This window comes from Lagopus leucura, unplaced genomic scaffold (assembly GCF_019238085.1).
Source record: "Lagopus leucura isolate 7727_CA_CO unplaced genomic scaffold, USGS_WTPT01 Super-Scaffold_100002, whole genome shotgun sequence".
Classification (NCBI taxonomy): domain Eukaryota; kingdom Metazoa; phylum Chordata; class Aves; order Galliformes; family Phasianidae; genus Lagopus; species Lagopus leucura.
The window spans coordinates 11202578-11227835 of record NW_024962263.1 but is presented as its reverse complement, the minus strand read 5'-3'; the positions used below and the strand labels follow the sequence as shown (position 1 = coordinate 11227835).

The 25258-nt window shown below is 40.6% G+C and overlaps 1 protein-coding gene across 1 annotated transcript in view; it reads right to left on the bottom strand.

Moving 5' to 3' along the window:
- Positions 1-953: 953 nt before the first annotated feature.
- The window catches only part of DUSP22 (dual specificity phosphatase 22), a 41880-nt gene continuing 17575 nt past the window's right edge, over positions 954-25258 (bottom strand). The window contains exons 4-7 of the mRNA XM_042869018.1: positions 15055-15104; positions 9328-9402; positions 7368-7539; positions 954-4676 (exon numbers count right to left, since the gene is read on the bottom strand). Coding sequence (XP_042724952.1) covers positions 4491-4676; positions 7368-7539; positions 9328-9402; positions 15055-15104 — 483 coding nt within the window. The 3' untranslated portion in view covers positions 954-4490. The remainder of the gene's footprint in view (positions 4677-7367; positions 7540-9327; positions 9403-15054; positions 15105-25258) is intronic.

Below are 25258 nucleotides of genomic sequence, written 5' to 3'. Positions count from 1 at the left end.
AGTCTTACAGAGAAATTAAAGGGGGATTGAAATACCCTGGTGAACTTAAAAGCCATAGCACTTACACTGAAGAACCTGAAACGAAACATCTTGAAAAAAGGGCATCTAACACATTCAAAGCTATCTACGGAGGTATGAGAGCTTCAGCTGAGAATATTATTAATTGGATCTCAGAAATCCCAGAGGAAATATCCACACGTACCCAGCAGCCCAGAAGCAAGCAAGAGCTGCCAGGGGGAAGAGAGGACGGGAAGAAGAGCCCCAAACCTCACTGTGCTTGGACACAGTGCCTTCGTGGTGAGGGCATCCCCTGCACGATCACAGCTCAGCCTTCAGCAATGAGTAAAGCAGCCATCACATTTGGCTTCTGAGGCTGACTCCATTTTCATGTTGGGGCTTGGGTTTTTTTTTGATGGTTTGAATGACACTACCTCTGCTAAGAGGGTAATTCTGGCAAACCAGAAATGCAGTGTTATTTGTGAGAATTTAAATGGGGCTTTTTCCCACTTACACTAGCTTTTTATTTTCGCTCTAGCATCATCTTCTACCACTTGTATCATCTTCCTCAGACAGCCTTGAGCCTTGGCTGCATGTAAGCCAGATTTTGCGGCTAATGAAGCCCCAAAGCAGTGTCTTGTACAGAATAAAGTATTTCAGAATTACAAAGAAATAAACAGATTTCCTACATATTCTGTTGCGATGATGGACCACCACCAAGATAGCAACAAGTCTTTTGGGACTAGTATCAAAGAGATGATTGTTCTGCAGATTCTTGAACTGACCTGGATGAAGCTGGTGAGGAGATGAGAAGTGTCAGTCAGTCTGTGTGCAGGAGGAAAGTCATCTGAATACCCCAACCGGTCAGTGTTATGCTTACTGTACCTGCAGGGATACAAACGGTGACTGGAAGCCTATCAGAGACTGCTACTTATTTCAAGAAATACACAAGCAGATCAGGTGTTAACATTTACTTTTATTTGTAAAAAAATTGTAGAACGTATTAAATACAAACATTTGGAAAATGCACTCAAGGCTTTGCTAAGATGCCCGGGAACAGGAAGACGGAATCGAGAAGCTTACCAGGTTTAGAGCTTTCAAAGTAGCTGGATTACTATAATTTTTCACTGACTTCCTTATAGAAGGTGCCCATTATAGCAACCAATGTTGTTATTGTCCTTTTAAAAAAAAAACAAACATGATTTGCCATATCTTCCCAGTCAACCAGAAGATGCAAGGAAGCAACTCTTTCCAGGTTAAAAATCAGGGTAATAAAAATTAATGCATTTACCCATTACCTACATTGTATAACAGTAAGCATTTGCTTATAATCACACACAGATATCAAGTTTAAAAAAAAAAAAAAAAAAATCATACATTTCAAATCTGGATATCCAATAAAGTGTTATAAACTTTATACATTTTCCAGTGAACATCACAATGAGAAGAATGTTTTGAAGTACAGAAACAAAATAACTGAATGCATCATCTACACCAGAAAGGCCAACTATTAAGATGTGGACAGGGGTCTAGACACGTTCCAGATAGTTGGATATCCTGCAAACTGCCACTGAAAGGCTGGCTGGAAGACAAATCCTGTCAAGTATTCAGTGTTTGCTCCTTTCCCTTCCTAAAAAGCCAGAGGTGGGAATTGTAGTTACTCTCGCTTCTGCACTTTATGGAAATAAAAGAGTAAACAGCCCTTCTGCTCCCTACACAGAGGAAACAGATTAAAGTTCACTCAGACCACCATTCCTCTTCTGTCACCCTGAAATGAGGTATGCAATACAAAGAGTCCACTAAAGATGCAGGAGCAAGAGCCTGCAGAAAATACCTCCTGTCTTTTAAAAAGAAAGAAGCACATCTGCTTAACAACAATATGGCATTCCCTCTCTCTTCCTGCTTTACCCTGTATCTGCTTTCCAGTTGCAGCATAATGCACACTGATATGGCTATATGGCCCTAAATACAAATTCCGTTTTTAAAAAAGTCCCGTTTCTGGGACTGACTCTTTGGGGATAATGAAACTACTTTAAAAAACCAATACAGAATAACCTCGGACATATAGACAGTAGCACGTCTCCCATCCTGCCTTGTGTTTGCCAGAACAGAAAACCTGCCAACTTACCAACACTCACACCATTACTACTGCAAGGACAAGCATAAAAACTGCTACAGGGTGCACACTGTCGGAGTCCCCTACGAGATGGACTGACTGGATCCTGCAAGAGCATGAGCACAATGCTTCTGGCAGCTATCCTCCGGGGACAAGCGGATATTATGCTACTAATTTATCGTGAGAGGGCTGAGCAAATGGAGCACCATCCTGAAGGTGTATTTCACCTTGTTATCACAGAAAGCGTTCTCCAATTAACATGTTCACTCTCAGAGCACAGGGGCTACTGCCAACCCGGGCGCTGCTGTGCTGGAATTCCTGAAAGCTACTTACTTGCAGACCAACCTCTTTGAGAAACACCAAATACTTCTGTTAGCATGCCAACACAGACCATAGGTTGCTGGATATCCCAAGCAGGTAGTGGTTTTCATAACTACAAGCTTGAAAACAAAAACTCCAGCACCTTTCTCATGCCCGACAGCTTACTGTTAACATCAGTATGATTTTCCTGCTCCTGCTGTGTTCAGTACACTTAAACCTCTTGTGCAATGAGAGCTCTCTGATTTAGGCTTGGATGTGGATGAAATGGTTAGGCCAGTTCCACCCCACTCCTTTCTCTTTTCGACTATTATTGACACACAAGATCTGTATTTCAGAAAATGTAACACACATGTTATGAAGATATTTAACAAGGCCAGAGTTCACTTGACCCCAAAAGCATTGCTCCCATCCAAAGAATTCACTGCCACCCAAAGCAAGCAGGAAATCACATAAAGAGGAATTTTGAGACAGGATGGGAGGGTCAGAGTACCAAAAGCAACTGACAGAGATGACAACTGTATTTAGCATGCTGACTGCCTCTAGCCCAATGCCCAGCTTTTAACATGATATACATCACAAGTTGAAACAAATGAGTTTTGTTTTTGTTTTTCAATACCCTGACTATTCAGATTTATTTTTTTTTCAATCTTCAAGAAAAATAAGCCTTTCATCCTTTGAGCCAAAGACAAGGAGCCGTTAGCTCAGCATCAATGGCCCTCCCCATTACACCATCATAACCCAATACACCGCCCTGCATCTGTGGTGACATATTTGAAGCTACACTCTCAGAATGCACCTGAGTCAGGCAGCCACTCCACTCTAGAAACACACTGTGTTACCACGGGCAGTGTATGGCCTCTTGTTTTAACCTACCTGAAAACAATTTACAAATGCATTCCTACTGACTTGATCACAGCAAAATACAGGGTGCTTTGTAAATGGCAGAAAGTCAAATTCAAACAACTCTAGTGTGAAACACGGGCATTTTTAAAAGAAAACAAACTTCTCAGATACAGGTATTTGTGAAGCACGCACATCCTCACACACTCACGCACATTATTCAGTGCCAGATTAAGATTACACAAGGCCATTTTCAAGGTTGCATTTACAACCACAATGACAAGTACAGCATTTTTGAGGTAGCTGAAGTCAAAGAGCAAACCACAGCACAAGCAAAGAAACAGGTGCTCGCACTCACACCAAGCCCACTCTTTGGAGACACGTTATCACGTGCGCAGGGGCGTGTGTTGAAGAGGCATGTGTTCCACAGGGAATGAAGATCAGTGGCATGGAGACCTGACTGACTATGCTCCAGAGAAGCTCATGATGGGAGACCCTAAGCACAACCGAGGACCATGGCTTAAATCACTGCGTATCAGCTGAACTGTGGTGGCAGTTTGTGTTCTCGGTCTGCGGGAGTTCTGCTGACAGCTCTGTCTCACGTGCACTGAAGCAAGTACAACTGTGGCAGTTGAAGATGTTATTACTCAGAGCTGTCTGCCCCACTTCTCCCCTAGCTGTTACTGTTGGTAGAAAGGTGCGTGTACATATCTAACCTGCCCCAGTTTACAGCCTAGCATTCGAGCACAAGTCCATCTCCAGGGTGTTACTTGCCAATGGACTGTGAACTGTAGATTTGAGTTCCCTTCTTCAGGTGCAATAATACATTTGCCACAGTAAAAGTGCAGAGATGTCAAAGTGCCAAAGCTTGAATCACTAGAGTTCATCTCTCAGAGCCCTTTGCTAGCCTACAACAAAACAAGTTGAGCTAACCTCACAGCAAATGCCAGGCCATGTAGGGACAACAGCTGTGGCTGGCAGACTGGCTCAGCCACAGTAATTGGATCTTGTCTCTGAGTGTACAGAGAGCTAGATCCTGCCGGAATTATAAAACTGTGTTAAACACATTCATCCACACACACATAATGTACAATTTTCATCAAGAAGCTTTCTACAAATCAATTGTTTGCATGATTACTGTCAAGTCTTGAAGATGGGATAGGAATTATGGCAAAATATTCTTCAAAGGTAGAGAGAAAAACTCAGCCTTCTATGACTAGGTCTCTGTTGTGTAGTTGTTGTATGAGAGAGATGGCACAGATGAGAAGTTGTTATTCCACTGTCTTCCCCCAGTACTCTGCTGCAATTCTGCCTGCTCCTTGTACTTGCTCAGAAGATTTTTGGCTTCTTGCAGATCCTGAAAAGAGTTTTCGCCATATTCTTCTTTCAGCCACTGCCTGAACTGCAGAGATTAAACAGACAGATAAAACATGATGAAGCAATATCAGGAGACTTATGCACAAGTAATATTCCCTCCAGCCCTACAGAGCCTTTCAGAATACAAGCAATCTAAAAAAACACGTAAATATTGTGCATCCTACAAAAGGAGCACAGAATGCACAGACAGAGGAACACACATGAAACCACTGAGATCCCTTACCTTCCCTAAAATGACATACTTGCTTAACAGCTTGGCTGACTGGAATAATCCTGAATAAGGAAAATCCACTGGGCAAGGACATCCTGGACTTGTGCAAGCACATACAAGCAATGAGATAAGTATGTGTGGAAGTCACAGCAACCTTAAAGAACTTCAAAAGGTTAAAAGACCAGTAACTGAACCACCGGTATGGCTTTTTCATCCTCATCTGACTAACACCTGAAGTAGAAATTGCACTGTAGATACTAGAAAAGGTAACTAGCAGGAAGAAAAAGACCAGGAGATCTAGCAGCTGTAGTATATGATCCTCTATGTTACTGACATGAATGACTGACTGGTATACGACCAAAGTACCAGGATCATTTGAAGATGAGGGAACAATGTAGGGGAAGGGCAATGATGCTGGGACATCTTCCCCATGATTTTCTCAGCTTCCTGCAATTTTTATCTCAGGTACTTTTAGACTGAGGCAATATCTTTGTGCTTGATACAAAAAAAAATCAAAATTTTGAATCCATATATTTTCACCAACATTATCCACAAGTATCTGTTGTATGATTTTATCTGATTGAGACCAGCCAGTTGATACCTCCACCTCACACGGCAAGGAAGAAAGGAAATCATATCTGTTCACCTTCTCTATTCCAGGCTAGTTCCATAGACCTTTGTCAGATTCTTCTGTCATTTCTTTGGCAGTTGAAGATTTGAATCTACATAAGTCATTCAGAACAATTTTGTCGCTCTTTACCGCAAAAGCAGCAGAAAGATACAGACCACAGTTGCTTCGTTCCAGTGCAGATAATACTCCTGTGAATTTTTAAAAGCCTTAATTTCCACAGCTTTATTCTGTTTGAGGATTATAGACTTTAGCTTTAAAGACCATCTACCTAAACACTGGGAGACAAGACCTGCATATAATTATTGCCTCCTATTCCTAAAAGGTCATAATAACACTAAGGAAAATCTGAAGCCTCAGACCTGCACCTGGAAATCTGGAATTACTGCAAACTACGTGATTACCTTAGAGACTAAACCCCTCATGTAAGATCAAGAAGGGACTCCATCCCAGAAACCCCGCAGGATATCGCTCTGAATAGACTTAGCAAAACACCAATGGTGCTGAAATCAGAAAAAAAAGGTTCACACCCTTTGCAGATGGCAATATTCCACTGAAATCAGGTGTGCAAACAGACACCTGCTAAGGATGTGGTTGTTATTAAGAGACAGTAAGAAACTTCAGCCCAGCCAGTGCCTACAGGTGGATATTTCTTTCTGCAAGCTACTGCCTCCCCCTCAGTGAAATAGGCTGAATGTCCTGTCCATCATGGATGAAAAAAAGACGTTACTGTCTTTATCAGGCTATTTGCATACAGCCTTAATTGTCATTGCTGTTTGCCCAGACCAATTTGCCCAGAGCAGAAATGACTGTAAGGGAGGAAGGAGACAAGTCTGGAAAGTCCCCCTCTGACTTTTGCCTCTTAAAAAATCAGTTAACTCTACCATTTACACCAGTTCCAAACGACCCAGGAAACATTCAGTTAAATATTAAAAAAAAACTCAAAATATTTACAGTTGCAAGCTGCATTATGCAAAACAAATGGTAATTTCTGAACTCTGAACCTTCTGCAGCAGAATGATGGGTATGTAATGATAAATGGATTTCTTTTTAATCTCATGTATTTTGGTTGGCCTCCGCTGTTGATTTTTTAATAACTGTAATCCAAGAGAGCCCAAAGAGCAATAGGCTGAGCAATGGTAAGCAGAAGGGACAGTCAGAGTAGGAAGTTAATGTAAGTGGAAGCCACTGATGGGGAGCAGGTCTTTTGCATAGAATGTTGTTTTTAGGTGTAAGAAACTCATTTTACGATAATCACTATAATCACTTTGCAGTCCTATTGTTTCCTTAATTATCCTAGCCTACAAAGCCTTAAAAGGCTAGAAATAAGAAAAAATTTTGAGACCGTTCTCCACATTTAAATGTTTATTAAGTCTCAGTTACAGAAGGTATTGCTGGCAGAGGACATAGATCATAATGATAACCTAAATTCATTTACAGGTAGCAGATTTCTGATTATGATTTCTTCCCTAATTACTAATTCAAATGAATGCAAGGGAAAAGAATATTTTTATACTTTATACCAACTAAAAGTTGGTTTTGCTGCTGTATTCTGAGCCCTTCACCTTTGTATCTTCTCTCTATAAAGGTTTAAATGTTGTATTATGTCTTCAGTACAATGAGGATCACTGGATTGAGAGCACGGCTGGGCAGGTGTACATGGATGTTATGCTTCATCTTCACTCTCATCCCATATATTCCTTGATACTTTCAGTTCTACCTGCACCTCCCCAGTGTAGCAGGCTTACCAAAGAAGTCATTTCCACAAAGCAAGCCCAAGGAGTCAGGCAGACCAGGCAGGCCTCAGAACAGTGACAAGTAGCCCCATCAACCAACTCAGAGTTCTGTTTCTCATTTCATTTGTTTGTAGGTTATACCTGATCAACATCGTGCTTTTCAAAGTCCTGTAGCTGTCTCTGGAAGCCCATGTTAGGATTGGCACAGGATCTCGCTGCTCTGACAACAGACAGTGCATCTTCCCAGCCAAAGTCTGTGATGGTCATGATGTACGCAACCACCAACGTTACACTCCTAGAGACACCTGCAAGGCTGCATGAAAAACGAGGTGCAAGAAATAGATGAAGTACTGCTCTGCTTCAATTACAGTTAAAAGCACCACTTCCCAACCAACGCCACAGCAGGCTTGCTGTGTTAACTGCCACAATAAATACTACTGCATTGGAGCTAAGGGGGTTTTGGTACTGCTTTTTCAAATGAATCAGAACAAATCTGTAACAAGTTTGAAAAAGCGGGTTCTGAATGATAATTCATATGAGATTAGAAAGGAAGGAATAAACATAAAGTGTTCACAAAAGGGGAGGAGAGCGTACACTTCTAAGTTAAATTTGATTTTGAATGAGCTAAATAAGTCACCCAGTCTTTTGCCTATACAGATGAAAGCACTAAAATAAGACTGCTCCCTCCTCCTCATCATGAATAAAAGCTCCATTTTACAGGTTCTGCAATTAACTGAACTGTTAAAATGCACAGGTTCGATTGTTTGAGCTCTTTTCCTCTTTCTGTTCTCCATGCACTGCATAACTTAGGTTCTCAGGACTCCAGTTTCCTGAGACACTGGGATAAAGTAAGAATCATTCCCTAGTACTGGTTTCCCTGCTCTGGAAAAACTCCTAACTCTTATCACAAGTATGTATAATCACAAGTATGTATAATGAGCTAGTGCTGCATTTATATCAAATTCTTTCACCAGACATTTCCAAACCATCTCAATGTTCTTGAAGGATGCCACAAATTTAAATACACACTTTTTATCACCACCAGGATCCAGACAAATTATGCATTTTACATACAGAGACTGACCAAATGACTCGTCCACACCCTGCCACGAGTCAATAACAAATTGAAGATTTATGCTCAGACCCCATATATAAGTGCTCAGATCATGAGATGACAGATTCCAGACACACACTCAGATATGCCACTTGAACGTGCAGCACAGACTACAACCAATAGCAGGGAGCAAGAAAAAACCCAGGGTGGAAAATCCTTTTTTTACTCTTTATAGTCCCAGCAGCATCTCTCCAATCAGAGACTCGCTATTAAGAAATGCAACTTTTGAATGCTTCAGCAGTCAAAATAAATAAATATATCAATTTATTTTCAGAGGGCTTTTTATTTTTTTAATAACAAATCACTGAAGTCATCAAAATAGCTGTTTATAGAAATTGATTATTAGGATTATGGAAATCTTTAGAAAAACAATGATTAACAACCACAAATAAATAAAAGCTCTAGTCAAAGATTTTATTATTATTTTGTTAGGAAAGACCTGTAAAAAGGCTTGATTTGGAGAGAAGGCCAAGAATTTCTCAAGCTCCTTGAGGAGCTCCTCCTCCAGGCAGCTGCCCAGCCAAGCAGCTCGAAAGCCTTAGCTACATCAGGCTTTAGTAACATTTGTGTGTCTTCTGAGACTCTTCAAATGATGACAATACTTCAGTTCAGGTGGATTTTGCAGCAAATGAGACAAGTGCTAACTTATCATAAAGCTGATGAATCACAGAGTTGTAGGGGCTGGAATGGATCTCTGGAGATCATGGAGTCCAACACCTTGCTAAAGCAGATTCCTCACAGAGCAGGAAAGCCTCCATGTGAGCCCTGAATATCTCCAGAAAAGATGACTCCCACTTAGCCCAAAATACTGTTTTTCTGGCCATGCAGATCAGAAAAAGAAAGCCAGTAGCATGCTATCAGCATAACAGATAGAAACATCATTTTAATAAAGCAATGTGGTTTTCTTGTCCAACCCTGTACTGCCTAACTTGAGTGAAGATGGCATAGAAACCCTTAATTAGTTTCTTTAGCCAGTGTTATACATACCAATGAACTAGGCAGCCTTCACCTGTAAGTCGGCACTCATGAATAAATTTGATGCTCTCTCTGAAATGCCTTGCCCTGAAAACAGAAGCAGAAAGAGAGTGAAGAAAGTGCTGTGTTTAGTAAAATCGCTACTTAGAAAGAAATGCATCTGAAAGCTCACTTAATCCTGTTTCTAGAGTTTCAAAGAGAACAGAGGACTTGCAGTGTAAAACTTAGCATCTACCAGTGAAACCCAAAATTCACTTGGCATAGTTATTCACCGTGCTACCCGAAGGAGGAACAGGTATCTTAGGCACTACGGTGTGATAAACATTGGCAAACACTTCATTCTGATGAACAGTGAGTCTGTGTTTCAGTTTGTGTTTTATTCCTCTGGTAACTTGGCCTCACATCTCCTTGAGTGACTTACATGTTAGGTGAAACAGACTGCAGCTATATGAGCAATACTCGAAGTACACAGCCCCTCACAAAGCATCATCCTGCTACCCAAACTGCAGCTTAACTTTGACTTTACATCATCCTACACCAAACCATTCACTAGTACACACATAAACGTTGTAAGTCTTTGCAACGTGAAATCCTCCCCTTTTAGCCCTGGTAAGAAAAAATTCTCTGTGCCCCCTCATCTTAAGTGATGCAAGCCTGAAGGAAAGGAACTGACAGCTTCCAACAGCTGAGCAGCCGACCGCAGTCATCTCACAGCAAGCCTGCAACTGCACCTCTTTGCATCTCAGCCCCAGGGTGCTCACCCTGCCTCTGCCTTTCAGGCTGCAAAGCTCATGGGTTGCCTACAACCTACCACAGAAGCCAGCAGCACCTCTTGGCTCAACTCAGCTAGATTTTTCTGTAGCCTCTGAGTGCTCCTGCACTTTAGGCTTGCAAGCAGCAGCAGTGTGCGCAGCACAGAGACTGCTTCTTAAGAGGTACTTAATACCAGGCTTACTGGCAAAGATGAACACTGCACTTAACACCCGTGAAACACAACGTCCTATACTCAAGATGTTTCCCCACTCTACACATATATTATACCACAAGGGTGAGTAGAAAAAACCTCAACCCAGCACCAGCAGCCACAAAAAAATCAGGAATGCCCACATAAGAGGAAACTTCCCTTCCTGCCCAACAGAGCAGCTGCAGATATTACAGACACTAAGAGCTGGAGGAGGGCAACAGTATGCAAGGGTGCCTGTGGAAATTACAGAGGTGATGAAGTCTAAACTGACATACCCAAAAAGAGGAATCATAAAGCCCGTGACTCTTTCTTCAAGGCAAGTCTTGTTTCACTGGATACACAGTGGAAGACTGCCAGAAGAAACCTGAGTGACTTAAAAACTTGAAGGCATGACGTAGCCTTAAGTTTTAGGGCAGCATGTAAACTTGGGATTCTTTATTTCTCAATAAACTGATCAAGAACGCGAGATGAATGAAGAAGAGTGAGGAAGCCATTCTATGCTCAGACCGCTGTTCCAAGACATTTCCACTGGCTGAGCTGCAACACATCACGACATTCAGGCCTGCCTGTGGAGCACAGGCAGCTTCACATAGGCAACTCAAGAGGACAAATGAGAGTTTGCACTGTGTGTGCAAGAGGCACTGCTACTATATAGTGAAGGAGTGCATGTCCAAGAGTAATTGGTTTTGATCAGACAAAACTTGGTTAGGGCTGGACTGACAACATCCCTACCTCATACAGCCATCTTCCGTCTTCTCTAGAGAACAGGGCTAACAGAAGCTCCAAGCATCACTGAATTCACTTCAATGGTCTAGGCACAAGTTTTGGTTAAATACTTCAATGCTTTGGTTTGAAAAGTATCTGTGAATGAGCACAGCATCTTTATAAGGTACTAAATATAGCTATCTGTGAGGTCCATGTACTCAGTTTAATTTGTCCTTCCTTATTGCTGACACTCAGTCTGCTGATTCACTGTTAACTATCAACAGGCATTTATGAAAATGAGAAGAGAAATAACCAAGCTTAGAGCTAGAGCTGCTCTGTAGGATGACAATCCCTCCTCACCTGGAGTCACAGAAAAGGAAAAATGTACTTTTCCAGCAGTACATGGTCTTTGCTGGTTCCAGTAAACACGGTTTGATATCAAAGTTATGATAAACTTTTTTTTTTTTTTTAATACAGAAAACAAGATAAGGAACAAGTGGAAAGTGCCTCAAACAGAAATTTGGCAAATCTTACATTAATTGCAAAATCACTGATTATCATCTGTAACAGGAAAGCACTTGACACATGCATTGAATGTTAACCTGTTTGTTAGAATAATCAGCTACTTCAAGACAATTCATTAGGTGATATCTCGACTTTTACATCTCCAAGCTTATGCCTGGGTAAGCTTAAACCTGGGTAATGAACTACATCATCTTCGGGATGAAAAACACCACAGGGAGAAGAACGAGCACAGTGCCCCCACCAACAGGATGTGAAAGTTGTCTAAGCTTACGCACTGGCTAACCAGATAATCCAAAACTTGCCAGAGGGCTGAGTTATGATACCAGCTCTAAATATCACAATTGCTAGTCAGCCTTCTGCAAATAACTATAAAGATGCATGGAATGCATGCAAAAACAGATAAAAAGAAGTATCTTGATGTCTCTTTCCTTTGGCAGCTTAAATGCAAAGATCCACCTAAATTTGTTTTCTTAAGAGGCTTCTGTATTGTCACCATTAATGGCCTGACAGTTGGATGTTAGCTCCTTAGAAACACATAGCCTAAGACAATTAGCTAGAACAACTCAGAAACAGAAGATTAGATTTCTAGAGAATACATTTTTAGTAACAGGTTCTGTAGGACATGACATTTCTGAGGAAGTCAGTGGCCCAAGACAAAATTCTCATTGTCCAGGAAAATATGCATTTGACTCTGAGGAAGCACCTCAGATCTCAAAAGCAACTGCTTCATTCCTATACTAGGTAGGGGAAAAACACAGGAGCAGAGAGAAGCTTTTGAGCAGCTCTGGTGAGCATTAGCACATTAACAGGGGAACCCCTATTGTATTTCACTGGCAATTCATCCCTTTAAGGAAGATATCCACTAAACAAGCTTACAACAAGTAAATGTGTATTACACACAAGAAACCAAAGTTCACCTCACAAAAACTCAGCTGAAGTGAACTGGGAGCTTACAGATCCAAAATTCAATGAATCATAGAATCACAAGGGTGGAAAGAACCTACAAGATCATCTAGTCCAACCCTCCTCCCATTACCACAGCTACCACAAGCACTAACCCATATCTCACAGCTCCTCATCCAGATGCCTCCTGAACGCTGCCAGGGACGGCGACTCCACCACCTCCCTGGGCAGCCATTGCAGTGCCTGACCACTCGCTGAGAGAAAGAGTTTTTCCTCACGTCTAACCTAAACCTCCTCTGATGCAACTTGCGGCCATTTCCCCAGGTCCTGGGTCTTCTTCCAGGGCCTGGAAGAAGAGGCCAAACCCCTCTTCACCCAGCCTCCCTTCAGGAAGTTGTAGAGTGCAGTGATGTCTTCCCTGAGCCTCCTCTTCTCCAGACTGAACAATCCCAGCTCCCTCAGCTGCTCCTCATAAGACTTGTGCTCCAGACCCCTCACCAGTTTCGTTGCCCTTCTCTGGACACGCTCATGAGTAATGAGTAACGGCCTTCAGGTGGACACTTTCAATCTGCCAGCAACTGGAAAATAGCAACCAAGTTTCAGAAACTTCTAACAAACCTGTCATTGGGCCAGACAGGTTAGACAGAAGCACGCATCCAGGCAGTTGCACTACTCTAATTGTTAAGAAAACACAAGCACCTGCAACACAAAATGGTGCTGTATTTTTTTCCTGAGACCTCCATAGTGTCTTTCCAGAGAACTAAGTAAATATGTAAGGATGTTGCAGAGAGACATACTCCCTTTCCTGTTCCTCAGCTGCATTCTCTAAACAGAGGGTGCACATAGTGCAGCTACTCTCTCCTAGATAAGACTGTCATAGCCTCTAAGTCTGAAGAAAAACCATTTCCTCTTGCTTTCAGAGGACTCCCTGTGCACAGCAAGCAAAAATACTGCTTGTGGGCATCATGATTTGACTTTACTTCAATTTCTGCACTCTATAAAGCGAAAAAAGAAAAATCAGTTACTCATCAAGTTTTATTTTAAGTGATAAAATGTCTCAGTATTAGAAGTAATGACGTTTGCCTGCAACCACCTGACACCAAAGCAAGAATTGCAGATGCCTTCAGCACAACAGAAACAATACTCATGCAAATATTGTATCTTCTTACTGAAGCTTTAACAGCTTTGGCACCATGCCAGACAGTTGAAGTGCTGGGGGTGGTTTTTCAATGCAACTCCTTGATACTCAACAGTGAGGGAAGGACTAAGCAGGACAATGATCAACATCATCAGAAATGCTGGTCCCTTTACTTCCATTCCTGAAATGATCTTGATCTCTACAAATGAAACAGACCTGGAAAATATTTTCTGAAATGCGACAAATCTCAGAATACCAACAAACAATATGAGATGTGACTATTCTTCTCTAATCTCATTTTTTCTCCTATACAAAAGGATTGAATTTTAAAATTTATGTTGAAATATCAAGGCCACAAACGTGGCTGCTCGACAAAGGCAATTAACTATCTGACTGCTCATTACAGACCTGTGTTGAAAATTAGAGTTCTGGAACAGGAATTTTATTTATTTACAATTTCGACAGAAACACATCAGAATGAGAAGGCAAACCAATAGATACCAAGTGTCACACTGGAATCTTTCTAGGGTATGAGAAACATACACTCTAAAAATATTCACCGAAAGCATCAGCCGGAATACTGCTGTGACATGAGAGAAAAGCAGTGCTGCATTTCCTTCCGTACGTACCAGGCCTCTTTCAAGTACTTATTTCTCTACCAAACTTTCTGGCAGGATGTGGCTGAAACCCCCCTCATGTCTCCCCAACATAAACACTGAGCTCTAGAGGAAAAAGTTGGTCACCATCCAAGTTCTCTTAGAAAAATCTGTTTTGATTTCTCTTTGGAATCGAGATTTGCTAGGCATCTTCAATTCAATGGTTGAAAACATTAAAACCAAGGTCAAGTTAACCAGCACTGCATGAATGTGAGCAGTGGTAAAAAAAACTGAGGCTGGCACACAATAGTTTCTGTACACATATCTCCAAGGCAAGAATCACCCCAGTGCAGACAAATTCCCTGCCACGCCGGTCTGCTAATAAGAGCAGTGGGGCCTTCAGAGGCAGTGCGAGTCATCCAGAGCACACAGTCACAGGAGCAGTTTGCATATTGATACTTCATCTCTAAGGCACTGTGTGAGGAATTCAATTAAACCCCTGAAGCACCAAACTTCACAGCTCTTTCAAATAGGTTCCCTTTCTTCAACGGCTAGACATACCGCTTTAGTAAGAAAGAAGAGGCAAGGAAAAAAGGTTTACAAAAACAGTGGCTGGAATAAACTGGGAATGTATTAGGAACAGACTCACTCAGAAACACCAAAATTAATAAAGAGTGTTATATACTTATTTATATACTGACTCTCCTATCAACCCTTACACACAAAAAGCAGGGTCAGAACCAAAGTGGCTGCAAGAAAACATTACTGTATTTTCTTAGCAGTTTAAAAACACATTAGTGTAATATTTGGGAGAGAGCAGAATTAGATCTCCTAAATCACTGTAAAACAGGCAGCACAGCACAGAAGGACTTCTGGGGCTTTGTGTTTTATTTTTAAAGAAAACTTACAAGTTCTGTGAGGGTGAGTCAGCAGCAGGAATGCAGAGGTACTTCACTCCCTGTGTAAAGAAGCAAGAAGAAATGAGACAAAACCATCCAAGTTAAATACACTCATTTACCACTACTGAAGTCATGATGTAGGCTGGTACAGTCTTGCTGACTTTCGGAAAAGGTTTATCATTGCTTAGACAAGCAGAGACCATCTCTATGCACCCAGGTTTTAAAACTGCCTTGTTGCCAAGACACCAGCGCATAACTTAGCCAGGCTTATTCCAAGGTCCAGTAGCAAGACATTTCAAATAGAAGCATTTTTTCTAAAAAGGCATACACTTTTTTTTCTTCAAAAAATGTCATTTTTCATATATTTCTAGTAAAACTAAGTGGCCACCCTTCCCTCTCTCTGAACAAAGCCTACAATCTAAAATTCTGATAGGAAATTTCTTTTGATTCCACACAATTGTTTTTCTTTTCCTACCTGGCAAACAAAGCAAAATGTAATGCGTTTGAAAGAAGAAAATGTTTGTGGGGCATTTTTATTTATTTTGTATTATTTTGGAAATTTCAAGAAGGACACTCATAAAATGTATACTTTTCTTCCACAAAATTAGCCTCTCTTAGTCAGGTATGTTAGTAAGTTACAAGATCAACTAGGAAAGTTAGGCAAGCACTTCTGATGCATTCTATGTGTTACAGGGTATACTTAAAACAATACTATAATCATACACTACTGCTTTGCATTGTCAACGTTCATTTTAACTCATTCTATTTTCAAAGCTCATTTTGCCCCTATGACCGTTAAGAAAAAGAACACTTCCAATTAAGAAGTCAGCTAAATACGGTTTCAAAACTTCCAAGAACACAGATTTCAGCCCATTCACTGCAAGTCTTTCAGTATCCGAGATAAGTAGGGTTGTGAGAATTATTCAGACGTACTTGTAAAGACAAGGACTCACAACAAGAGTCCACCAGAAAATGCACCTTTGTTTATCCTTCTGTAACAGTGCAAAACCCTTTAATAATCTTGTACTCTCAATCATTAAAAAAAACAGAAAAAAAAAAAATCAAATACTTATTTACAAGAGATCCTTCTAGTAACACTTGCCAACAAGGTAGAACATAATACATCTATCAGGCACTTCATTTCCTACATGGAGGGCAGTGTGTGAAAAGCTTGCTGCTCAAATGCGATGGCTACCTGAGGCAGCATCTTCTCTAATGCCACCTTTACTCAGCTGACTCCGAATCCTGCTCTGATAAAGCTTCTCCTGCCATCTCATATAAAAGCACAATCACTTTTTAAAGTGGTCCTGACCTCTGGCACCATGACACACCATTCTGCTAATCCTGTACAAGATGCATGAACTCCACCATCACGTCTGATATGATGTGGTGATTCCTCACCTCCACCTCTTCACCATCACTTCCATAAAGCACCAGCTATTTTCTCAGGTACCAGAACTTCTTCAGCTAGCTTCACAGCCACAATGTTTTGAGAGCCTGACCTTTCATTTCCATACTTTACCAGATATCCCTGCCTTCACTGTCCACCAGGTGCATGCCGCAAGCCAGAGTGAGGCCATTTCTGTCCAGGCTTTCTGGTTTGGGAAAGAGAGTCAGAGCAGGGAAGAATTTGCTGACAGGTGCTGAGCACAGAGATGTGGCACTGCTGGATGAGGGAGAAGGAACCATAATGACAGTGCCAATACAGTGACAGTATGTGGCACTTTGTGGGATAGCTGCATGGCAGAAGACAGTTGAAGGGAGAGAGACTGGAAAGGAAGGCAGTTCACAACCCAAAGTAGCTCACTGCCAAAGGGAACTGCATCAACAAGTGACAGTTTATACTGCTCCACATCAGGATGAGGGATGCCTGCTGTGGGACACCAGGATGGCTTCACAATCGTGAGGCAACGCACAACAGTTTGCATAGACACATTCACTCAGAAACATGTAGTAGCAGTAGTAATGTATCCATCAATAGGCTGCTGAGCTAAGGCTAACAATTATATTTTGACAGGAAATTCGGACAATCATCTTGAACGATACATCTGAGAGGTTCATCTCAGACATCTTTAAGTGAGTCATTGCAGTAAATCGGGGCCTGTGACCTGAAAGTAAGTTTACATGTTGTTCTTTCCACCACATCTCTGTGCAACTTCATGCCTTTAATTCTTTACCACTCAGAGCAAAAAACAGGAGGAAACTAAAGGTAGGAGATAGGTTAACACTGGCACACATCACACACCTCTGGTATAGGTTTGCTCCCGTAGATAGCACAGGCTGATTTAGAAGCTATGGCACACGCTGAGCACTGTTCACACATTGAGTGCAGAGGGGCTTTCAGATCGTGTTCACTTTAATAACAGAAGTAGTACCAGCACAAGTTGAAGAGCCACAATGTTCTTTTTTTTTTTTATTTGTCATGGCTGGCTAGTTCCCACTACCACAAGCAGGCATGAAACTAGCCTATGACAGACCACATATGGTACTGAATGGCTCATCCAGAGCCTCTTCTTGGAGGTCTTCAGCACAGCTTCCAGTGAAGTAGCACCGGCACGCATTTCATTACTGTGCTCACCAACGCTCAGCATCAGCCAGCAAGTCTGAGTAACATAGCTTCTCAAAGAGGAGATGTTTAAAGTTACCAGAATTTGGTATTTTGACCAATATACTTCACATATATGGTGGCTTTTGGAAGGCTGTGGTGATGGACTCCTCTCTGTGAGCAAATGATCGCACTCAACTCAGAAATAGAGGTGGCATTTCAGAAGTACTGTACAGTTACTTAACCCAACTCTCACCAAAAGGGGGAAAAAAAAAGCATTAAACTCTGACTTTGACCCAAGCAGTTGGGTCCTACCCTACCATCAAGTTTTGGTTCTCACTGTTTAAACAATAATAGAATAAAATATCATTCATCCTAATGGTATACCTGAAATTCTGCAACTATAAAAGATTGTATGGGGGCAGGTATTGACAGATGAGCCCCAAGGGCTTTCGTGTAGACAGCTGTAGTTTGACTTCAGGGATTAGCTTTGCTTTACATTCTGGATACACATAAAAAAACACACTGGCAGTAGAAAGAATGCTTAATTACTGAACTGCTTGTTGCTGTTGTTTAAAAAACAAAAAAAAAAACCAACAATCTACACAACTACTATCATGATCCTAGGTTTTTGTGCCCCAAGACATTGCTATCCTTAGATAGATAACATCTACAAACTGTCTGAAAGGGAACCCTCACAGCAGAACAGCTTATGTCAAGGGAACAAGTAAATAGGAACAAATTTTAGAAAGGGTATTAGCACACAAGAAAGATACAGACACTGCTTGTTACCTAGCAGAGTTCACTCGCCATTCTGAAACCACGAAGTGTAAGATGTAGGCAGGCAACAATTAGTGAAACACAGCAACTAAAACAGAGCAAACTAAAATCAAAAGATAGTTAACAGTCAAGCAGACCAGCTCCAAGTGAAAATTTCAACAACCTCCAGACCATCATCTTGTCAGCAATTTCATTCAAGAAGCTTTAATCTGGTTGTATATGCAGTAACCAGAGCTGGTCCCAAATCCCACGTTAATTAAGACACAGCACAAGTTAAATGTCACACTGTCTTCAAGTCCTGGTTTTATTTATTAATTTTAAATGAATCACCTTGCTCTTTAGTAGTGACAGTTCCCTAAAACTGTTTGGTGAAGGAAGGGCAGAACACCTCAGAACAGGTATTGTATCACACCAACTACACACAATAAACCAGGTGTCACAACACAACTACTTGCTGCAAAATTATGGCATTTTTCAAACCACAGAGAAAAGCTTGCTGTTGCAAGAACTGGTGAACAGTAATATTATTTTAAGTTGTACATGAAGCAACTGAATGACTTCATTGAGTACTGGTGCTAATACGTAATTATTCAAACATTTCTGTCAACTGTGTCTTATCTCTGAAGTTTCTCAGATTATCAGAAAATCAACCCAATTTTTTCACTAAACTGAAGACATGAATGTTTTCAGACAAGATATTCCATCCGTATGCCAACACAAAAGAAAACCATGCTCTCCAGTGAATACTTGTCAGTTCACATCTAAGCTTCCAGATCAATGAGTCGCTGAACACAGCTTTCTTCTGCCCATCTCTTCATTCACTACTGCTCTCCAGTTGTTGCTTTTAAATCACCGATGGAGAAAAGAAAGTGAGCAATCACATCTGACAACAAACCTTCCAACACACACACGTTTTTCTAAATCTTTTCACTATCATTCATGTGATGATCCTAACTGATGCCCTAAACCATTAAAAACATCTCTTTTAAAGTGCTAAGATTACAAAAAAAGAAATTAATAAAACATTATTTACTTTTCTGCTTTCTGTTCCAGCAGACAGAGTAACCACCAAAACTAGATTTCTGTCTCTTAGGCCCTGAAACTAAAGGCTACAGTTAAACCGATACAGTGAGAGCTAACAAAACTAGAGCAAGTATTCTGATTTCCAGATTGTCAAAGCTGAAACAAGCGAGAGTTAAGTAAAATTTCTAAAATTCACTGGTATTTGAGCAACAACAACACTGGCACAATTTCAGTGATTCTAGAACCAAAGCAGCTCTGTGACAATGAGCACTGAGGTATTAAGAGTAAAAAGGTTTAGGCACACATGTATATGTGAGCATGCACAGAGATTTTGCACTGAAGATACTACTGGAACTGCAGGCATTTCCAAATTTGTGCTTATTTTCGAGGTCAGTCAACTAAGACTAGAAATGGAATAGGAATTGCACACTCAGAAGTCAGTAAGACTAAAATAAGAACTTTCTAATTCTTTAGCTGCAAAAAAAAAAAAAAACATTACATCTTTGTTGTTAAATCCAGCACTCCACAGACTGCTCAGGAAAGAAAACAGCCCAATTGCTTAATGAGTACTCAATTTGTAACCTATTTACCTACTTTTTAGCTTAAAAAGTACTCCTGCTTCATTTTAACGTTGTACAAACTGGCATTCAGGTTTTCGTAGAAGAACGTGTAGAATTTTGCAGTAGCAAAATGACACATCCACAAGTACTACGTGTCTGATAATTGGTCAGTGACTGAAAATAAGATCTCTAAAGAACACACGAATTTAGCCTCAATACCAAGAAAAACTTCACATCCAAACAGGAGAAGCTGCAAAAAGCAGTACTGTGAGAGAAGCGCAGCACCTCCATGGACGTTTTGTTTTCTATATGAGAAAACACACTATGAGGTGATGTAGAATGAGGCACAGTTCAACGAAATCATACTAACCTATCTGAGAAATAAAACACTCCAGGGATTTTTACACAAAACTCAGCACGTTTAGCAGATGCTCTTCAGAACGCTGCCCCTTCTCTTATTGCATGCACAACCTTTTTATTTTTCACGTTGTGATTAGCACTGGAAATCTGAATCTACAATTTAGGATGTTAAAAGACAGGGGTGAAAAAAGAAAAAAATAACATCAATTACAAAATTTCTGCTCCCCCAGGAGGGGTGGGGGAAGAGGTTTTATTAAAAAAAAAAAAAAAGGGTTAAAAAAGGCAAGGCTGTATTTTTGGCAATAGATCACTCTATATTTAAATTTATGTAAAGATGCCATCAACGACTTCCAAGAATTTTTTTTTAAACCTAAAACCCTGAACTTAAATTTGTAAAGCCAGATGCAAATAGGAAACCTCTAGCACCTGGCAAGTTCTTTCAGGTTAGTCAAAAACCATGTGTTAATTTGAGTCGTCACATCAACAGATGAGGACAGGACTTATTTTTGTTTAGGGGCATTTCAGCAAAAAAGCTAAAGTGGGAAACAGCCAGCACAAAGCTTCCTCAAGCCAAACCAACAAGAGCTGACGAAGAGTTTTGTTCAGTAATACACCAAACCGAACATGCTGAACTGAAAACCATTCAACCGTTTGCTTGTCCTTTCAGTTGCTTTCTGTAGCGATCACCATTGGTGCCGATTAATGACTCATAGAAAATACATTTGTGCTTCAGCAAAAAAAAAAAAAAAAAAAAAAAAAAAAAAAAAAAAAAAAACCAAAAACAAAAAAACCAAAAAAAAAAAAACAAAAAACCCACAATTGCTAATTGACTTTAGTGAACAACACACTCAGGTTTGATTTTGAAAAACTATAAATGACATAGAAATTAGATGAACAATATGAACCACAGAAAGCTCCTGCAATAGAATTTACACACTTAGTATGGGCTGTCGTGTAAAGAACTATTTTACTATAAGTAAGTCATGGTTTGTTGCTGTTTTTTCTTTTTTTCTTTTTTTTTTTTTTGAGAGGAGGTGTCGGTTTTGGGGTGTTTCTTTTTGTGTTTGTTTTTGCAAAGTTTGTTTTCTTAGTAACACTTTTTGAAAAGTCCCTATCATTAAGTCCAGTCAAACCTAATCTCAACTCAATCCACCTTGCTAACATAATGCTGAAACACTGAAAAGTTATGGCTTTGACTTGGCTTACAAAGAGCTTTGTATATCATTTCTAATTCTATCTTGGATCTGGCTTATCTTGAAAGAATTAGAAGGAGAAAACACCAATGACTTTACACTTCTCACCTCCTTCAGGACTGCATACTTCAGCTGAGAGTAAGGACCTTGTTAAGGCATGGCTTACTCAGCGCCGCACACGCATCCATCACGCTCGTCCCTGATCCCTAAGGGAGCTCCAAGTACTACATTAAAGCAATATGTCCCACCTCGGTCTTTGTCTCAGGGAACTCTGGAACACAATTACTGCACCTCAGGAGCACATTCACATTTACACATCTGGATTACGTCCCCCAACACAACCTCTTTGGCACAGCGTAAGACAGAGCATTTGGTCTGCTCCAGTCAACTCAGTACCCAATCAGCCTTGGCATCTGCTGGCCAAAAAAAGCCCTTGTAAAAACGACTGCAAGCTTCAAACATTCTTCATCCTTTCTTCCCTACCATTTGCCACTAAGGAACACGCTTCCCCTGACACAGCCAGTGGCTATTGAGCAATTCAAACAATGAACTGATTTGACTGCATCGCCATTACAGCAGCCTCTACCAAGGGTAAATCCTGATGATCCCAGCCTAACAAACTTTAAACGTTGCTCTGTAGAAGTTACTTAGAGGCTTCTTAGTGGGACATCAAAGTTATTTCTGAAAAATTAGTCAGAGCTACTAACTTCACAAACAGAGCCAAAGCCAGAAAAGGCATTACTTTAAACAGGAGAAAATCTTCTGGTGCCACTACACCTGAGAGAAAGATGGTACCTATTTTGCTCAGCATGGTCTTTTGACACGTAAGGGGAAAACCTTACCCCAAAAGCACTGAAATACCATAAAAGAAAGTTAAGTATTTTTATTAGAAGAGGCAGTTTCTATACTTCCCCTTGATGTTCATAAAGGCTGAAAATTGATCGCTTCCACTGGTGGCAACGCTGGTCATATGAGAGCTTATTGCTGTAGACAGAAGCAATAGCTTGACTTGACTAAATAATTTGCTGAGCTAATCTTTATAAAACAGCAACGACCTTGCGATATATTAGCAACTCTGATTTTGAAGACTTCTTTTCCGTTTCACCCTTTAATAGTTCCCCTAAGTCTCTGGACAGCAGAGTCTATGCACACAACGTGCTGCCAGTCATATGAAGCGGGGATTTCTTTCCTCGTGCCACTGACATGCAATTTTCGTATATGAAAAGGTTCTTCCAATTCAAGGCTTCTGTATGTCATCCAACACTATAATGCAGTTTTAATAAACTAGTATTCCTCATTAAACCACATCTGTCCAGAACTAGCAGATGTCAGCTGCTTAGTTTTCCTATTTTTCCCTTTTTCAGTTATTTCACTTTGTGAACTGGTATGCTCCTGAGCCCAGACAAATGCTGTGTGGGGATATTCCTTCGCATTACAGAGACAGAGAAGAAAGAACTGAAGTGGCTTTCAGCACTTCCAGAGCTGTCAAGAGGCATGACAGGATCTTTATTCCCCTTGTTTCAGCACAAAGTCCCCAACACATACACATACATTAAAAAAAAAAAAAAAATCCAACAAAAAAACTTCTATATTGAGGCAGATTATTTGAATTGTGGCAGAACAATTTACTTTGTTTTTCTTAATTATATTTATGTGGGTTTTTTAAAGATGATCTTCACACATTTGCACGACTGTCACGTCCAATTGGAAATGCATTAAGATTTACAACATCCAACCAGGCTTTGAAAAATGAAATGAGACCCAGATCTTGATGCAGCCTAATATAAATGCATTATCTATACTAGGCCTGCAGGCTATGACTATTCAAGAAACGTGCAGATGTGGCACTTAGAGACATGGTCCAGTGGGCACAGTGGTGACTGGCTGACGGTTTGACTTAATGATCTCAGAAGATACTTCTATGATTCTATGATTTTATCTATTTGCTGTTTACTCAAGGAGCAAGAAAGATTGTTCTTAAATAACAGCACAGAGTTTTAACTGTGCTTCTCTCTTTTGACTAAGTTTCTCAAGGATAGAATATTTTCCATCCTATTTCTACTGGACCATCCCGTTTATTCTCAAATATACAGCTCTGTTGTGCTGGCTGCATGAGCAAGCAGAACGAGCAAGATGCTTAGCAATTTGCTCTTGCCTAACTCCCCCTGCAACCTTTCCCAGTCATCAGGTCAGGAAAACAAGGAGAAAAGCTGCAGCTCTGGAGACAGCACATACCAGATAAAGATGATACTGTTAATGACATCAGAATGCTCAAGGAAAGAAAATTAAATGACTCTAACCTGATGGTGCTTTGGTTAACTGCAGAGTGAGGATTAAAACAATCTGTAAGATACTATATTGAGTAAGAGGAAAAAAGAGTAGATGTCTCATGGGTATTAAAATATTTTCTTAGCAAGAAATTGAGAAAGAAGACATTGCAGCATTCAAAAATGAAGTGCCTTAAGATCACTCATTTAGAGAATAAATCTAGCAAGCCACAAGACTTGAAACAACAGCATCTGAGTACCTGATTATCACCAGGATACGGGCTGGTTATTTACATGAAATAGGAATGTCTAAAACTTACAAGAACTTTTGGTACTGGGCAAAGAAAAATAACATTCCGAACTTCCAGAAAATCAGGCATATTCTGTCAGGATTTTACTTACACTTCAATCAAATGACTACACTCATGTACTGATACACTCCATCCAAAAAAGGACACTAAAAATAAAAATAAAAGCAAAACAAGTTCTCTAGCAACCAAAAAGACAGAACAAAAAACTCACGGGCATATAGAAGCAGCACACATGCAAAAGCCTACTCCTAATGCAGTATGTTGCAAACAGAGCTGCTGTAAACATGGAAAGCTTTTGTGACTGAGGACAGCACAGGGATGCCCAGGTAAACTCTTGTTAAGATCTACGTTGTTACTGCGATGCCTCCAAGATGAGTGCAGCATTTAGCTGCCTGCAGTGCAGCACAGGTCATCTGACAATGAGAACGCTGTAAACAAATTAATCCTGAAGGACTCTACAAACACAGGCAACCAGTAATACATGTTAAACATTTACTAAGTCAAACTTCTGGTGTTAGTTAAGAGAAAAAAAACAAAATTATTAATAACTGACAAATGTGTGGTGTACCATGTGAAAGAAGCTGGTAGTTTCAGTCCATTTCTGGATTGATGGGCAGGTGCCTGCAATATACTCAGCAGTCTCCACAGCTGGCACCTCAAAGCATCTCGGACAGACCAAGGACTGAGAAGCGCTCAACATGGAAGTACAAAGTTCAAAGACCTTTACATTTTACATGAATCGACTTCACACAAAAGTGGAGCACAAGAAAATTCACCACTGCCTTGGCAGTATTTTTCAGCAATTACTTATCCTCCTGATTAAAAACCTTGCTTACTTTCAACCTGAACACATGTACCTTCATTTCTTATACCAATATGGTTTCTCTGCATGGGGACCTGAAGACTGTAATCAGGTAATTTCCTGCCTTCTTCTGTGGTTATCAGTCTCTGGGACTGAGCTTGAACAGCCACAAAAACAGAATAATTCCTAGCACCCCTTCTGCTTCTAGGAGTCATGCCACAGGCCTTCCCACATTACACACAACAACTACTGCACGATGCAGAGGGGAAACATTTTTGTTTTCACCATTATTTAAATGTGTGTGTGTGTGTGTGCAATGTGAAGGACAGGGAAAGGGCAAGCGTAACTGTTAAGGATGCTGCAAATTCAGCT